The following is a 19,457-nucleotide window of genomic DNA, read 5'->3' as shown; positions in this document are numbered from 1 at the left end:
TGAGAGATGGTGGACTCTGAAAAACAAACGGGGTTCTAGAGGGGAGAGGGGTGGGAGGATGGGTTAGCCTGGTGGTGGGTATTGAGGAGGGCACGTTCTGCATGGAGCACTGGGTGTTGTGCACAAACAATGAATCATGGAACACTTCATCTAAAACTAATGATGTAATGTATGGGGATTAACATAAGAATTAAAAAAAAAAGATGTCTGAACTGGAATTTAAAACAACAATTATAGAATACTAGCTGGTCTTGAAAAAGCATAAAAGACTCTAGAGAATCCCTTACTGCAGAGATAAAAGAACTAAAATGTAGTCAGGCCAAAATTCAAAATGCTATTACCAAGATGCAGTCCCAAGTGGAGGCCATAAAAACAAGAATGAATGAATTAGAAGAGTGAATCAGTGATATAAAATATAAAATTATGGAAAATAGTGAAGCTGAAAAGAAGAGTGAAAGAACACTATTATATCATGAAGGTAGACTTAAAGAACTCAGCAATTCCATAAAGTGAAATAATATTCATGTTATAGGAGTCCCAGAAGAAAGATAGTGGGGAAAAAGGGGCAGAAGGTTTATTTGAACAAATTATGCTAAGAACTTCCCTAATCTGGGGAAGGAAACTGGCTTTCAAGTCCAGGAGGCACAGAGAACTCCCCTCAAAATCAACAAAAATTGGTCAACACCATGACATATTATAGTGAAATTTGCAAATTACAAAGATAAAGTCCTGAAAGTAGCTCGGGACAAGAGGTCCTTAACCTACAAGGGTAGACAGCTGGCAGCATAGCTGTCCACAGAGACCTGGCAGGCCTGAATGATATATTCAATGTGCTAAATGGGAAAAATATGCAGTCAAGGATACTTCATCCATCAAGGTTGTCATTCAAAATAGAAGGAAAGATAAAGAGTTGCCAAGACAAAGAAAAACTAAAGGAATTTGTAAACACTAAACCAGCCCTGCAAGAAATATTAAAGGGGACCCTTTGAGAGTCCAAAAGTAACAAAGACTAGAAAGGAACAGGGATAATCTACAGGAATAGCGACTTTATAGGTAATACAATGGCACTAAATTTGTAATTTCAATAATTACTCTGAATGTAAATGGACTAAATGCTCCTCCAATCAAAAGACATAGGGTAGCAGAATGGATAAAAAAAACAAGACCCAATGATATGCTGCTTACAAGAGACTCCTTTTAGACCCAAAGTCACCTCCAGCTTGAAACTGAGGGGATGGAGAACCATTTATCATGCTAATGGACATCAAAAGAAAGCTGGCATAGCCATCCTTGTATCAGAAAAACTAGATTTTAAACCTAAGACTATAATAAGAGATGAAGAAGGACACTATAGCATAATAAAGGGGTCCATCCAACAAGAAGATCTAACAATTGCAAATATTTATGCCCCTAACTTGGGAGCAGCCAAATATATAAATCAATTAATAACAAACTTAAAGAAACTCATTGATAATATTATAATAATAGTAAGGGCTTTAACACCCCACTCACAGTAATGGACAGATCATCTAAGCAGAAGACCAACAAGGAAACAAGAGCTTTGAATGACACACTGGACCAGATGGACTTCACAGATATACTCAGAGCATTTCATCCTAAAACTGCAGAATACACATTCTTTTTGAGTGCACATGGAACATTCTCCAGAATAGATTACATACTGGGTCATAAATCAGGTTTCAGCTGTTACAAAAGAATTGGGATCATACCATGCATATTTTCAGACCACAATGCTATGAAACTTGAAGTCAACCACAAGAAAAAATTTGGAATGACCACAAATATATGGAGGTTAAAGAACATCCTACTAAAGAATGAATGGGTCAATCATGAAATTAAAGAAGAATTTAAAAAATACATGGAAGCAAATGAAAATGAAAACACAACAGTCCAAAACCTTTGGGAGGCAGAAAAGGTGGTCCTAAGAGGGAAGTATATAGCAATACAGGCCTTCCTCAAGAAGCAAGAAAAGTCTCAAATACACAACCTAACCTTATAGTTAAAGGAGCTGAAAAAAGAACAGCAAATAAAGCCTAAATCTAACAGGAGAAGAGAAATAATAAAGATTAAGGCAAAAATAAATGATACAGGAAAAAAAAAAACAGTAGAACAGATCAACAAAACTAGGAGCTTGTTCTTTGAAAGAATTAACAAGATTGATAAACTCCTAGCCAACTTATCAAAAAGAGAAAGGACCCAAATATATAAAATCATGAATGAGAGAGGAGAGATCACAACCAACACCACAAAAATACAAACAATTATAAGAGAATATTATGAAAAATTCTATGCCAACAAATTGGAAGAAATGGATAAATTCCTAGAAACACATAAACTACCAAAACTGAAACAGGAAGAAATAGAAAATCTGAACAGATGCATAACCAACAAAGAAATTGAATTAGTAATCAAAAATCTCCCAACAACCAAGAGTCTAGGACCAGATGGCTTCCCAGGGGAATTCTACCAAACATTTAAAGAATTAATACCTTTTCTTCTGAAACTGTCCCCAAAAATGGATGGAAAACTTCCAAACTCATTCTATGCGGCCAGAATTACCCTGATCTTAAAACCAGACAAAGACGCCACTAAAAAGAATTACAGACCAGTATCCCTGATGAACATGGATGCAAAAATTCTCAACAGGATACTAGCTAATCAGATCCAACAGTACATCAAAAGGATTACTCACCGCAACAAAGTGGGATTTATTCCTGGGCTGCAGGGTGGTTCAACATCCACAAATCAATCAATGTGATACACCACATTAATAAAAGAAAAGATAAGAACCATATGATCCTCTTAATAGAGCAGAATAAGCATTTGACAAAATACAGCATCCTTTCTTGATAAAAACCCTGCCTCAACATCAGAAAGGCCATATATGAAAGACCCACAGCTAATATCATCCTCAACAGGGAAAAACTGAGAGTTTTTCCCCTAAGGTCAGGAACATGACAGGGATGTCCATTCTCACCACTGTTGTTCAACATAGTACTGGAAGTCCTAGCCTCAACAATCAGACAACAAGTAGAAATAGAAGGCATCCAAATTGGAAAAGAAGAAGTCAAACTTTCACTCTTTACAGATGACATGATGCTCTATGTAGAAAACCCAAAAGACTCCCATCAAAAAATTGCTAGAACTGATACACGAATTCAGCAAAGTTGCAGAATATAAAATCAATGCACAGAAATCTGTTGCATTTCTATATACTAACAATGAAGCAGCAGAAAGAGAAATCAAGGAATTGATCCCATTTACAATTGCACCAAAAACCCTAAGATACCTAGGAATAAGCCTAACCAAAGAGGTAAAAGATCTGTACTCTAAAAACTATAGAACACTTATGAAAGAAATTGAGGAAGACACAAAGAAATGGAAAAAACATTCCATGCTCATGGGTTGGAAGAACAAATATTGTTAAAATATCTATGCTACCCAGAGCAATCTACACATTCAAGGCAATCACTATCAAAATACCACCAGCATTTTTACAGAGATGGAACAAATAATCCAGAAATTTGTATGGAACCAGAAAAGACCCTAAATAGCCAAAGTAATGTTGAAAAAGAAAACCAAAGCTGGAGGAATCACAATTCCAGACTTGAAGCTGTATTACAAAGCTATAATCATCAAGACAGTATGGTACTGGCACAAAAACAGACACATAGATCAATGGAACAGAATAGAGAACCCAGAAATGGACCTTCAACTCTATGGTCAACTAATCTTCGACAAAGCATGAAAGAATATCTAACAGAAAAAAGACAGTCTCTTCAACAAATGGTGTTGGGAAAATTGGACAGCCACATGCAAAAGAATAAAACTGAGCCACTTTCTTACACCATACACAAAAATAAGTTCAGAATGGATGAAAGACCTAAATGTGAGACAGGAAACCATCAAAATCCTTGAGGAGAACACAGGCAGCAACCTCTTTGACTCCGCCATAGCAACTTCTTGCTAGACACATCTCCAAAGGCAAGGGAAACAAAGGCAAAAATGAACTGGTGGGACTTCATCAAGATAAAAAGCTTTTGCACAGCAAAGGAAACAGTCAACAAAACTAAAAAGCAATCTACAGAATGGGAGGAGATATTTGTAAATGACATATCGGATAAAGGGCTAGTATCCCAAATCTATAAAGAACTTATCAAACTCAACACCCAAAAAACAAAAAAATCTAGTCAAGAAATGGACAGAAGATATGAATAGACATTTTTCCAAAGAAGACATATAAATGGGTAATGGACACATGAAAAAATGCTCAACATCACTCATCATCAGGTAAATACAAATCAAAACCACAATGAGATACCACCTCACACTAGTCAGAATGGCTAAAATTAACAACTCAGGAAACGACAGATGTTGGCAAGGTTGCAAAGAAAGGGGAATCCTCCTACACTGTCGGTGGGAATGCAAACTGGTGCAGCCACTCTGGAAAACAGTATGAGGTTCCTCAGAAAGTTAAAAATAAAATTACCCTATGACCCAGTAATTGCACTACTGGGCATTCATCCAAAAGACACAAAATAATGATTCAAAGGGACACATGCATCCCAATGTTTATAGCAGCAATATCCACAACAGCCAAAATACGGAAAGAGCCCAGATATCCACTGACAGATGAATGGATAAAGAAGATGTGTTGTATATATATACAATGGAATATTACTCAGTCATCAAAAAGGAATGAAATCTTGCTATTTGCAATGACATGGATGGAACTAGAGGGTATTATGCTAAGCGAAGTAAGTCAGAGAAAAATAAACACCATATGATTTCACTCATATGTGGAATTTATTTTTTTAAGATTTTATTTATTTATTTGAGAGCAAGAGAGCACACAAGTGGGAGGAGGGGCAGAGGGCGAAGCAGACCCTGCTGATGGGGGAGCTCAACTCAGGTCTCGATCCAGGGACTCTGGGATCATGACCTGAGCAGAAGGTAGATGCTTAACAGTCTGAGCCACCCAGGCACCCCCATATGTGGAATTTAAGAAACAAAACAGATGAACATAGAGGAAGGGAAGGAAAAACAAGGTAAAACCAGAGAGGATACAAACCATAAGAAACTCTTAACTGTAGGGAACAAACTGAGGGTTGCTGGGGGTGGGGGGAATGTGGAGGGGGGATGGGATAATTGGGTGGCGGGCATTATGGAGGGCATTTGATATAATGAACACTAAGTGCTATATGCAACTGATGAATCACTAAATTCTACCCCTGAAACTAATAATACTCTGTATGTTAACTAAACTTAAATTTAAAAAAAAGAAAAAGAAGTGAATGAAAGTCTAAAAATTAAGAAAATAAAAATATTAGGTAGCATTAAGTGCTCTGTATATAATTAAAATAAGAGATAGTGATTCGCTGATCAGGGAAGCTTGTCTTAGAAGTTGATATTTAAATTGAGATCTGAACGATGATAATAAAAAAGAAATGGCCAAAATAGAGACCTCAAAACTGGAACATTCTTGACATAGTTGAGGAACCAGGAGATGTGGCTGATGCGGCTAAGCATAATGGGTAAACTCAGCAAAACATGGGGTTGCAAAGGTATACTTGGGCCAGATTGTCCATGGTTTTGTAAACCAGGGTGAAGGGTTGGGATTTTACTCTAAGTGAAGTGAGAAATGAGTGTAGGGTTTTGAGCAAATGTAGTATTAAGTGGTGTATGTCTTATCAGGAGCACTCTGACAGCTGTATACAGAATAGTCTTCAGGGGAGCAAGGGACAGCACACTCTTCAGAGGCATGACTGCAGTGGTCAGGCCAAGAAATCAGGATGGTTTGGGCTAGAATAGTGGTGATGGAGGTGGAAAGAAGTGGATGAATGTGAGATATGCTCTGGAAGTAGGTCCAGAAGCTTGTGAGATGTAAGAGAAAGAGAGGAGTCATGTGTAGAATCAAGCTTCGGAGCTTGAACACCTGAGATGAGGACAATGAGGACAAGGGCAGGCTGGGGGGAAGGACAAGGTATCAAGAGTTCTGTTTTATCCCTATTAAAATTAAGATGCCTTTTAGAACTTGAAGTGGAAATATCAAGTAAGCAGATGTAAATGCAACTCCAGAACTCTCTAACGTGCTCAAGACCAGAGGGTTAAATTTGAGCCTTCCCCAAGAAAAGGTATCCTGTGCAATTGTAAGAGATCACCAAGAGTGAGATTATGAGGAGAGGATTGAGCCTAGCAGAGAGAAGGAATGGCCAGTGAGGTAGACAGCGAGGGTGGGACACCTGCAGTATCTGGTGTAGCAGATCTCCTTTATTGAGACAGTGCTCAATTCTCAGGAACTGGACATTTCCGGCTGAGGACTTTCTACTGCATCCTTCTCTGAAGAATTTCCCTTGGCTTCTAGGAGATGCTTTACCTGGAGGTGCCTGGAAAGTTATGCCTCTACTCCATCCTCTCAGGGTGGCCTATATCCCATAATGAATGCAGGGATGTAACAGCCAGCCCCTTTGCCTCTGTGGGTCAAGGCATGTTCCAGAACTCTGATGGGATAAGGCTAAGGGTAAATTTCTCCTGAAATTAGATTTAACCTTGATTCTTTCCCTGCTCTGTTCTGCTTCCTCACACTTTTATAGGTTTCTCCTGAGAGCACAGCCTCAATAAATTACAAAAATCTATGACTTAGATTCTCCAAGATACATAGTGTAACAGAAGCCAAGGGGAAAGAAAAGGAAAAGAAAGCTATTTTTTAAAAGATGCAGGCCATAGCCCAGGGAAAGTTAAGTAAAATAAAAGCATAGATATAACCACTGGATTTAACAACATGAAAACCATTTGTGACCTTGGCAATAGGGGTGAAGTGTTGGGGAAGAAACTGATTGAAGTGGGTTGGGGAGAAAATGTGGAAAAGTGAAGATAATGGGTAATAGACAATTCTTTTAGGAACTTTGGCTATGAAGAGATCTTAGAAAATTAGCAGGCAGCTGGAGGGTTTTTCTTTGAAAATAAAAGATAGTACAGCTTATATTTACATGCTAATGGAAATAATTCTGCAGAGAATGAGAAACTAATGATATAAGGAGAGGGATCATTTCAGAATCAAAATCCTTTAGAAAATGAGAGAGGATATAATCCAAAGTGTAAGTGGGTGCTGGCTCTGCATAAGAGTAGGGACTCTTCACTGAGGTTGTAGGAAGGAAGTTGAAGAAAGCACATGCAGATCAGGGCCGTGGATGGATTTGGTGATAGATAGCTGAGGAAGTTCCTGACTGATAGTATCTGTTTGTTTTTTTTCAATGAAATATGAAACAAAACCATCTGCTTGGAGGGGGAGATGTATGAAGTTTGAAGAAATGTAATTTTGAAGAGCAATCTGGGCAAATGTGGTAGGGTGGCATCTGATAGCCATAGCTGGTTTTCTGATCAAAAGGCTCCAAAGAAGATGTTATAAAATGGATAGATGACCCAGGAAAAGGCACCAGCTTTGGATGACACATTAAATACATGGCCCTTTGGCTAGAAAAGGCTACCATGTGAAATTCTGAGCTCAACACCAAGACCATATAGAATATGAAGAGGGCTCAACTGAAAATCTCAAGATTTATACGATTCTAAAGTTAAAACTAAGATGAAGTGAATGGAACCAGAATTATTCTTGATAGAGTAAGGTAACTAAAAGAAGATTCAGGAAGGAAGGAAAGGAAGAAAGGAAGAAAGAAGGAAGGAAAGAAAGAAGGAAGGAAGGAAAGGAAGGAAGGGACTCAAGGCCAGATTGGGTCACTAGAGAACACCTCTCTGGGAAGGTGATGTTTGAGGTGAGCTAACTGGGATGCCTTAACAAGTTGTTTGAGGTGAACTATTTGAGATGCCTTGCCAAGGTTGTTCCAAATGTTATTCCATTCACAAAGGGTCTCAAAAATACCAGGCATCCAGAAAGAGCACATACAGTGTTTCACTAGTAACACTCTATGGTTATGGATAGTTCCTGAGGGGAGGCCTTTAGTCATATAAGAGACAGCTACTGGATAAGTTTGAAACTTCTGTTACTTCAATAATTATCTATAATGAAGTTTCTGTTGGCATATTCAGAATATAACTCTTCTGTCCTTTGGAAACTAGCATTTTGCCATTGATTGAAAGACACCATCTCTACAAAATGGTTTTTCATGGTCCCATAACCAGGAAATTATCGCATCTTAAAATCAGGAAGAACTTGTATAAGTCACCTAGTGCAGCAGATAAAATGCAAATGGGCAGCCCTCATGTACACACTTGGTAATTGGTAGCTCTTTTATTTCTTAGGAAGTGTTATTTACTTATTTATTCATATTTTTGTTTGTTTGTCAGCCTCTCTATAACTTCTATCTAATTCTTCCCATGGCAATCATAAAAAAAACAGCTTTATTCCCCCTCCTCTCTGCCACATAATAATCTTTCAAATATTTGAAGATTGCTATCATAGTCCCTCTGAATTTGTTCCATTCTTCCTTAACCATTTCCCTCAGGACATAATTTCCAGACCTCTCACTGTCCTGGTCACTCTCTCATTTTTATAAGCACCCCTCTCTGGAAACATGGCGCCTAGGGTGAGACAGGAAATGTGATCTCATAGCATAGATGCTGGTGAGACCACAGAATCTCCCTCGGGCAGATGACTGCACCTCTATTAATGCAGCCCAACATAGCATGCACTCTTTCAGCAGCAGGGCATATTATTGTTGCATAATTGATTTTGTGTGTGGCCATAAAAAACCCACTGCCAAAGAGGTAACTGTGAAGGAGATAACCCACATCCTGGACTTGTGCAGTTGAATTATTTTCTTAAATGTAGGAATTTACAGTTATCCCTGCAAAAATTGAATCTTGTTGGTTTTGGCTCAAAAGATCTCTCAAGTTAACGTGATGTTGTCACTCTTGTCACTCTAAATTCAAAGCCTAAAACTGGACAATGTCACTGGGCATACAAGATCTGTTTTTTCCATCCCCACTTTGGTTAATGCACCCACCATTCTTCTAATCCTATCACCTCTCATGACCAAACTTTGGAATCACCTAGAACTTCTTTCTCTCTCTACACCCAAATTCAATCAGTCACCACTCTTAGTCTCAAAATTCCTTTTAGATGCATCTTTTTCAGCTGTATCTCATTGCAGTCACCCTAAAACTGGTGATCATTACTGCCTGCCTATAGCATTACATAGCCAAAGAATGTAAAGAATCGGATGTGTATAAAGAGTATTTAAATTCCCTTTATCCAGGCCTACTATATTATATATAAACGGCTGCCTAAATAACCAGTCCACAAGGAATCGCCCTACCCAATAATGTCCTACTAAATGTTTTCAGTATCCCTATTACATTTTCTGCATCTTGGTATACTTGTCCCAAACAGTGTCTATCCGGCCCAACTTTTCCTAAATTTGATTTGATTTATTCGATAGGCTTATTCATACCTCTAAGTTACAGCCTGTCTGTGGCCCACCTCAAAATAGATGGATGTTTCCTCTTACAGCTTGGATGTGAGGTAGGCATCTCAGTGTCACCAATGCCTCTGGATTATGGAATCCAGGTTTAATGTGTAGCAATCTTTGTATAAATAGGAGAGAAGAGGCCAAGAAATTTGAGAAGAAAAAGTACCGATTGACTTATTAATGATAATACTAATGACTAACACCTAAACAGGATTTTATTTGTGCCAAACACTGTGCCAGGTAGCCTTGTACATTCCTTGTACACTCTTTAGTCAGTATTGCACAGTGGGCAAAGCACAGGATTTGGAGACCATCTGCTCTGCAATGTACTAGCTTCTTGGGCAAGTCCAATTCCTAAGTGTCAGGGTTTTTTTGGGTTTTTTGTTTGTTTGTTTTTAATGGGGATAGGGTGCCTGGATGGCTCAGTCAGTAGAGCATGCAACTCTTGATCTTAGGGTTGTGAGTTCAAGCCCATGTTGGGGGGAGATATTACTTTAAAAATATGGGGATACTAGTGTCTACTTTTCAGGGCTGTCTTATGGATTACAGACAATACAATAAAGTGCCTGGAAAATAGCAGATACTGTGAAATGTTAACTATAATCTTTTAGATCCAGAAGAAGACCATAGTACAAAATGTTGGACATGCATGGTGCTAGAACTTCAGTAGGTGCTTCATATATATAAGTTGACACTTCCATTCGGTTTTCAAATTTTCCACCTGTTTTAATTTTTTTTAATTTCTTCAAATTTTTATTTAAATTCTAGTTAGTTAACATATAGTGTAATATTGGTTTCAGGAGTAGAATTTAGTGATTCATCACTTACATACAACACCCAGTGCTCATCGTAACAAGTGCTGTCCTTAATGCCCATCACCCCTTTGGCCCATCCCCACAGCCACCTCCCTCCATCAACCCTCAGCTTCTTCTCTCTCATTAAGAGTCTCACGGTTAAAACTGTTTTCTTCATGATTTCTAACTCATTTTTTCAAACATTTCTAAGTTCAAAGCCACTTTTTAAAGTTGAAATATAATTGGCCTATAATATTTTGTAAGTTCAAGGCATACAGTGTGTTGATTTGATACATATATATACTGCAGAACGATTACCACCATAACCTTATCTGCCACCTCTATCACATAATTGTCATCTCTTTTCTTTTGTGCTAGGAACAATTAAGATCTAGTCTCTTAGCAACTTTGTAGTTTTTAATACAGTTATTATTGACTATAATCACTATGCTGTGCAGGACTTACTTATCTACTAGTTCCTAGTTTGTACCTTTAAACAAGGTAACCCCAATTCCCCCACCCCCCAGCCTCTGGTATGCACCATTCTGTTCTCTCACAGCCACTTTTCAATGACGTTTTCAGAGAAGAGAAAAATTTTGGCCACAGAATAATGACTTCTGTTAACTTGTTAATTTTGCTGGGAAAATTTTTTATTGTGTCTAGTGATAATGTGTTCCAGGATTCTGTTTCCATTAAACTATCACTTTACCTTAGTTCTCCAGTTATTAGGATAGGTTTCTGTATTTACTGCTCCTCCTTGGCATATACCTCCTTCTTCAGGAAGCCACCTTCCTTTTGTAGTTGCATGGCCCTGTGTACTTTCTATGACCAATTATTATCTTCTGCTTTATATTGTAGTGATTCATGCATATATATTACCTCTACTATTAAGTGAGGTCTCTATGCGATTCACCTAGCATTCAAAGAACAGTGTCTGGAACATAATTGTTGCTCAGTAAACATTAGTTGAATGCTGCCTGCTTAGATCATTTCTGCAACCTAATGGTTCACCCTGTGAAATACTCATTATGGCTCCACATCATTTTTTTTAATCAAGTATCTATGGAGTGCAGTCAGCTCCAATCTTCCCAACTTGATATACTTCCTTCTAAGGGCTGCATGTTTTCTTTATTCTAACCATCTGCTCATTCTCACTAACCCCTATACTCAATTTGGCGTAGAGCCCGCCTATCAGATGTATGCCTGGAACTTGCACCAGGCAACTTCTAACATTTAATTAAGCTGTGCTTGTCACTATTAATTGCCACTGTAAACTCTGTGCTATTTATTGTGTCTTTCAATTGCTTATTTGATTTTTAAAATGATATCTATGACTAACTTGGATAAAAACATTTTTAAAAGTGTAAAAAAATGAGTTCGGGGGCACCTGGGTGGCACAGTCAGTTAAGCCTCCGACTCTTGGTTTCTGCTTGGTCATGATCTCAGGGTGGAGATCTCAGGGTCGTGAGATTGAGCCCTGGTCACCCATGCTCAACACAGAGTCTGCTCAAGACTCTCTCTCCCTCTTCCTCTGCCCCTCCCCCTCTAAAAATAAATAAATAAATCATTTAAAAAAGTTCAAATGTCCATTTTATCTGGACATCTTTTTGAACTAAATCATGCTTGATGATACCATTTTGGAATAAGCTGTTAGATCATTTGCCTATAACATATATATGTATATGTTTTAGCTAGTATGTGACTATTAATCCTGAAATTCTTTAAGGACAGTGAATATTCCCATTCACTATACCTAAATAATACATAATATAATGTTAGGTTCTGTAAACTATTTAATAAAAATAATTGAATCAAATTAATGAGAGAAGACTAACGGGATTTTTACATTTTTTAATTAGCATGTGTATGACCAAGGTGTATCGGGGAGGGTAGCATTATGGCTCAATCTGCTAATTCTTATAAATGCCTTTTTAAAATTTTTTTAAGGAATCTGTGGCATATTTAAAATCACACTTTAGGGGTGCCTGGGTGGCTCAGTCGTTATGCGTCTCCTTCAGCTCAGGTCATGATCCCGGGGTCCTGGGATCGAGCCCCGCATCGGGCTCCCTGCTCAGCGGGAAACCTGCTTCTCCCTCTCCCAATCCCCCTGCTGTGTTCCCTTTCTCACTGTCTCTCTCTCTCTCTGTCAAATAAATAAATTAAAATCTTTAAAAAATAAATAAATAAAATAAAACCACAGTTTAATACAATTGTAAAATGCTTTTTTCTAAGTCCAGCTATTCCTGACTTTGCTTATTTGAATAATTTTGCAGATTTCAAAACTATTATTTAAATTTGCATATCTTCTTAATATATAAAGTCGGATTTCTCAAAACAATTGTAATTTCATTGGAAAGAGAGGCAAAGGTTCCAAAGTCCAGCATACCATCTAATCTCTATAGAGATACCTGCAACCTTTAAGCACTGTCCCCTTAGACCCCCAACATGAAACCCAGTGTCATGGAATTGGCAAGTCCTACTCACTCATTATAAGAAAGACTCTCTGACTGGCATTCACAGTAAAATCATGAACAAAGTATTACCTGTTAGCATCCTGTCAGAAGCTTCTTAAGAATACGGAAGAAACAAGAGTTTCGAATTGTCAGAAAAGAGGAATTACAAGACAAAACTGACATTCAGTTAAAATGTAAAACCCAAAGTGTTTGGAAGAATGAAGCATTTGGATGTTTGAATGAGGGTAGGGGCTACAATTTTCCGAGTAACCAGGATGTCAAGGCATTCTATACAAGGTATTGTTGACAGCAACATTAGGTGCTAAGAATAATGAAGCATGTTTTAGAGATAAGGCAAGCAGGGCATAGAGAGATAATGTGAGCTGTTTCCCATCACCTAGCCAGCAAGTGAGAGAAGAGGGTTGAGCTTCTTCTGGACACCTGACTGCCAGCTAGTGGAGAAAGCTCAAGTTCCAGAAAGGGTGCAAGAGGCTTAACACAGGCTTGAGCAGAGAGGCGGAGGCAAAGGAAGAATAAAGGAGCTTGGAGAGAAGGAACTCCCTAGGGGCCTGTGTACCTGGACGGGATAGAGTAAAGCAGGATAATAAATCCCTGTTTGATAGGAAAGCCAGGCTTAGAAAACAGAGGCACTACTTGATGGAGGAAGAAGAGATTTCCAGTGATAAGGACAGAAGAAAGGACAGTACGGCTGACGAACAGTACAGATGACATCAGTTTCCTACTGTTTCTTGAGGCTTCTAGAGTGAGACCTGGAACCCCAAAGGAGGGAGAAAGGGAAGTGTTTGCATGTGCTGTCCCTCTTGTGTTCCTCTGCATAACTCATCGTCCAGATCTTCACTCCGTTGCACTTCTCAGGACCACCTTCTCTTACCTCTCTGACTAGAAATGCTCATAGCACAGTATAATTCTCCTTCATGGTACTTTTCACAATTGTAATTTTACCTCTATTTGATTCCCTTTCCCCACCAAGCCTGAGAATAGGGACACATGGATATTTTTGTTCTTTTTTATATTGCCAAAATCTATCAGAGTGCCTCATCCACTGCAGGCACACTTAACTATTTGCTGAACATGGGAAGAAAGGACGAATGGAAGGAAGGAAGCAAACAAGCAAGCAAGGGAGGGAGAGAGAGAGAGGAAGAAAGGAAGTTGATTGTGTTAGGGGTCAATGAGAAGGACAGTAAATATAAGAAAAGGAGAGACTAAAAACACAATAACAAATTTACAAACTACCCAACTCTGCTTAAGATCGGCCTTATTTACTGTCAATTGTTTATGGTCGAATAAAAAGCTTTGGTAGACCGTATCTTATTTCCGGGCAGTCACACATGTGAGCCTCATAAGGGGAACATTATTGTACTACCATTGGACCGTATGAGGCGTGTTAACAATGCTACACACGAATAGAGATGATAGTTATTTGTTTTTCTGGGGATTTTAAAACTATGGCTGATTTGCCTATGAAAGGACTTTGCTCCTAGATGATGCCATAATTATGATAACATTGTGTTTGGCTAAGTTGGACTCTGAAAATGGCTTCCATCCCATTCCACTCAAGTCCACATTATATGGTTTACTAGGTGCCAGGCACTGGGGACAAAACAAGATCTCCACCCTCAAGAGTTACAAAGTGCTTCTTTGAAAATTGTTGCTATCCCAGCCCTTCATCAGTCACAGACCAAATGCATTCACCCTAAATTACAGGGCATTAACTCATTTTTTTCATGTCATTAGAAGGGATTAAAATTTCCCCAAATTTCACTAGTCAAATAAACAAAGAAAGAAGAAGTAGGATCTGTATTTTCTAAAGAACCTCCTCCCATTTTATGCTTGTTGCCAGTTACACTACAATGGTAATAGTAATCATAATAGCAATTATAACTTTGAAAATTTCTTATGTACCAGGCATTGAGCTTTACATATGTTAACAGTTAACTTAATCCTCAAACAAAAAGATAGGGTCCATGTGTTTTTCACATTTGTATCCTTGGGACCAGCACAGACACAGGAAGATGAATTGTAAATGTTTGTTAAAAGAATGCATATGTAAAGAAATGGTAAGTGGGGACAACCCATGTAGCATTCAAACCTGCTCTCTTTAGGCAACCCAGTTTTTGTTTTTAGGAACTACAAGTTGAAATACCATACCCTGGTAAAGTTCACATTAAGTATATAACTAATGAAACAGAGCTGAAAGCAACCTTGAAAGAGACTTCATTTTATAGATGTATTCACTGGTTGAGTGACCTTGACAAGTGATTTAACCTCTTACTGAACCATACATACATTTTATTAACAATAGGAGGGTAATAACTTCCTTGAAAATGAACAGAATTCCTAGCATTGTGCCTGGCTCTCAAGAAATGATTGATGTTGTTATTCTATTTGATACCGTTTTATGAGTGCTGAAATTTAAAAGTATTATTTTTGCTTTAGGAACTTAAAAAATATCAAGACCATTTTAATATTTTTTAGAAAATATGACCAAAAATCAGAATATTGGGGCAAACTGGACTTCCTACAATGATTTAGAAAAAGGCTAGTCCAAAAGGCAAGCACAGTATAGACCCCCCAAAAATGTGGTAGGGGGATACTTTTAATAATTACTCATAAAATGTAGGATTTGAGGCAATACAAGAAAGAGTCCAAACTAACTCTTGAAAAATACATTCAGGGATTTTATAGAAAATGATGAGAATAAGAATGATGATCTTAGAACTATGATATACATATCACCAGGTTATAAAGATCACAAAGACACTTTGTGGCTTAGATCATTCCTCGACTTTTCAGCTCAAATGCCACAACATGTCCTGCCTGCCTTCTCTACTGTCTTCTTAGCACTGATCACTGCCTCACATCCTGTTTGTTTTGCTTGTTGGTTTGAAGCTCCATGAAGGCAGGGATTTTCATCTGTTACTCAATCACCAGTTCCTAGTGCCTAAGACACAGATGGTGCTCAATACTTACGTGTGGATGGAGTAAATGAAGGCAGAAATTGAGACCCGGGGGGATTAAGCCCTTTTATTTAGCTGGTACGTGGCTGAACCAGTTCAGATATCCAGGTCTCCCAAACATTCCTCCAGGGCGAGCAGCCCCTCTTAGCTCTCTCTTTTCTGAAACTATCATCTGTCCTTTCTGTTAGAAACTATGGGAATGACTGTGCAGCATTTCTGAACCATATGAACAATCTATATCTTTTGAAGGCTTCTAGCACATTTTATTTGAGCTACGTCTACAACTCCCATTATAAAGGGGAGATTGACTTTTTTCAAAATTCCGCAACTAGGGAGACTCTATATGAGAAAAATTGCTAGTTCATGAACAGCTAAACAGCTATGCCATTAGCCTGAATCTGACTTGTAAAGCACTTTAAAGGTAGACCACAACAAGTCTACTTTCTAAATCAGATGAATTTGTCTTTAAAACTAAGGGCTGAGCTTAGCCACCTCCCTATTTAAGGAAGTTGTGAGCAAACAGAAGTCAAAATTTAAGGGCTCTCCTAAATAGAAGGATAGGGAGGAAAGTACTGGGGGAACCATGAGAAGAAGACAAAGTAAGGATAATCAGACTCAGGCTTTTTTTCCCTGAGGAAATATATTTTACAGTCTTTAATTTTTTTTTACTAAATAGCTATTGACAAAACATGAAGGAAGAATACACATTTTTAGACATGCAAGAGTTGAAAAAAATTGAACTACCACATACCCAGACGAGGATGGCATCTGGAGACTTACTCTTACAAAATAAGAAAGGAAACCAAGAAAGAGGAAAATATGGGCCAGAGGAAACAATGGGTCCAATTCAGGAGAGCCACCCTAGCCTGACATTATCCAGCAAACCTACACAATAATCAGCTTCAACTGGAGCAGGAGGATGGAGGCCCCTGGGGGGATGTCACTCAAGGAAAAAGCACATTTGATAGAATATGTAACATAATCCAGTTTGAAATAAAATGAGGCCATGCCAAAGGTAAAAGACACAAGAATAAAAGAAAGGCAACTGGAAACTCCAAGGGAACAGAAATGGGATATAAGGAAGAAAATATAATCATAATACATTAATTAACTCTGCATAAATGATATTTAATGAATGATATACATCTTAGAATTCCCCAAGAGACAAAATATTTAACCACAGTTATAACTGAATACAGTGTAAATGGTATACATCTTATAAAAGTAACAAGTTTAAAATTTTTGGTGAGGAGGAGGGAAGGAGAGCTGAAGGTGGATTAGAGATGCTGACACAGTCATCTTACAAAGTGGGGACTAAAAAGAGACTGCAGTTGGGAAGAGAAGAAATGAAGGTGTAGTAATATTAAGTTTAAAAGACAACTATGGAGAAACTAAGTATATTAATAGTATTTGGAAGAATGAAGAAGAGTGATATCTAAAACAAAAATCAAGGAAAAAAAGATGAGTGAAAAATGTTTATACATGGAGATCAGTTTTGGGGGTGAGGGAGGGTGGGACAGAAGATAGTATCTTTTTATTATAAGCCTTTGGTAATATTTGATTATCTTAAAACAATGCATTGTGTTACTTTAATGGAAAAAAAAATCAAGTGGGGGGAGAAAATCAGGTCATGACTCAGTCAAATCCTAAATCCTTTTGCATAGAAACTCCTCTATTCTATTAGAAAAGTCCAAATCTTTTTTCTGTAACTATATATGCACTATTGGAAGTTACCATTAAAAGGAGGAGTTTGTGAGTATTGCCCTATTTTTTTAAAAGACTTAGCCACAGATTACAAGTTCAAAAAATTTTGTGAATCTAAAAGGAAATGAGGTAGGTGAAGGTAAGAAAATAGTTTTGTTTTGGTTTTTTTTTTTGGTAACTCTGAACTCAAAACCAATGAACTGCAATGACTTTACTGTTTATAGGTTCTTCTAGTGTTTGGTGACAGTTTAGAAGCAAATAAAAAGAAAACTGCAAAATTAATATCCCTTGCTTTCTCCTAACGTCAAGATCTTTAGCCGCTGAGGTTTCACATTGTTGGGCAGAAATGTTTAACACAAGCATCTGGGATTCATTCATGTCAACTGTTGCTCTTTCAGAAGGGTATTCTTTATTTAAAATACTAACCTTCTTTTAAAGCCTGCTTCAGAAGAAATGAATGTTTCTTCCTTCCCATTCCCTGCCAACACTCCCATTTCAAAATTCAGCCTGCTCTAGGAAATTGAAAAGGAACCCCCTTGCTACATCCAAAAACTATCTTCATTCCATATGCAAAGCTTCAGGATAGTCTCCAGGGTGAACCGCATCTCGGGGATCCTCAATCCCACTTCCAGATGGAGCCCCCAAGGTAGGCAAGCAGTTCCAGGCTCTCATCCCTTTTCCAGATGACAGCCTCCAGAAAGATGAGTGTGGCAGAGACCTAATCCTCTGATTCCAGATGTGCACACAAATAAGTTGAAACGTCTTCTCCCCTACCATATGTAATCCCCTAAGGGAGAGAGCTTTTTGATGCCTCTCCAAAAACACTCCACAGTAAGTCTCCCAGGAGCTGTCTCCAGAGATCAAAGGCTTATTTTTCTCTCACCTCTTTTCTCTCTTCCTATTTTCCAACCTCAATCCAAAATGATATGCTATTCCTTACCTGGGTCAAGGTGCTTATCTCAGGGCACACCTTGGGTATTTGGTTATTCTGAAGATCCAGAGTCTTCAGGCCAGGCAGTTTATCTAATGTTGAGGGCATCTTTGTTATCTTCTTCCCATTCAAGGTAACGATCTTAGTGTTTTCACCACCCTTCAATGCTCTTACTAACAACCTTTCAGTCATGGGCTTATAAGAGAAATAGAAGAGAGAGAAGGTAATTGCGAGGGATTAAGTTACTTATTGTGCCTCTTTAGAACCTCTAATTACAGAATTGGTGTGTCATGGAAACAAAAACATTCTGAGATCTACCATGTCGAGGACAGGAGGCATCAGAGTGTTTCCTGTGAAAAACGTAGGGAGAGGAAATAGCTGATTCTAGATTTGGAGCAGGAAATGTACAAGAGGAGCCTAGGATATCTTATGCCAGAGACATAGAAGTTATCAGACTAATGAGATCACACATCAAAAGGACACAAAAACCAACTTCCAGAGGTTCCCATTGGTCTAAACCGGGAAATTTGAGGATCAGAAAGAATAATCTAGAATCAAACATGTGAAAATACATTAAAACCGGGGCGCCTGGGTGGCTCAGATGGTTAAGCCTCTGCCTTCGGCTCAGGTCATGATCCTGGGGTCCTGGGATCGAGCCCCGCATCGGGCTCCCTGCTCCGCGGGAAGCCTGCTTCTCCTCCTCCTTCCTGCTCGAGCTCTCTCTCACTATCTCTGTCTCTCTCAAATAAATAAATAAAATATTTTTTAAAAAATAGAAAATACATTAAAACCTAAGAGTTCATAATGGTATTTTAAAAATAAAAGAAACTCATTGATTACAAAGGGATTGCTAAGGAACTCATAAGTCTGAAAATTGATAAAGGAAAAAAAATGAAGTGTTTATTCTGCTTTTCCACTACAAGTGCATTTTAGTGTAACTTAAGGGTTAATAAAGTTCCTACTCAAAGAAAAAATAAAAGCTAATAAATGAGGAAGGAAAAATAGATTTAGAAAAATCACTATTTTTGCAAATCCAAATAAAAGAATGGATCTCACAAAAATCATAATTGGATGCTAAGAGAATTAGGTAAAAGATTGATGAGAAATTTATAAGTAAGAAATCAGGCTAATAACTTAAAAATCAGTTT

The 19,457-nt window shown here is 38.1% G+C and overlaps 1 protein-coding gene across 1 annotated transcript in view; it reads right to left on the bottom strand.

Annotated features, from left to right (window-relative positions):
- LRRC69 (leucine rich repeat containing 69) overlaps positions 1-18,610 on the bottom strand; it is a 104,785-nt gene extending 86,175 nt beyond the window's left edge. Inside the window, exon 1 of the mRNA XM_035012262.1 lies at positions 18,319-18,610. Coding sequence (XP_034868153.1) covers positions 18,319-18,501 — 183 coding nt within the window. The 5' untranslated portion in view covers positions 18,502-18,610. The remainder of the gene's footprint in view (positions 1-18,318) is intronic.
- Between the last annotated feature and the right edge of the window lie 847 nt (positions 18,611-19,457).

The sequence above is a fragment of the Mirounga leonina genome, unplaced genomic scaffold (genome assembly GCF_011800145.1).
Source record: "Mirounga leonina isolate KUSES-001 unplaced genomic scaffold, KU_Mleo_1.0 Mir_165, whole genome shotgun sequence".
NCBI classification, from domain to species: domain Eukaryota; kingdom Metazoa; phylum Chordata; class Mammalia; order Carnivora; family Phocidae; genus Mirounga; species Mirounga leonina.
This window is presented reverse-complemented; position numbering and strand designations above follow the sequence as displayed.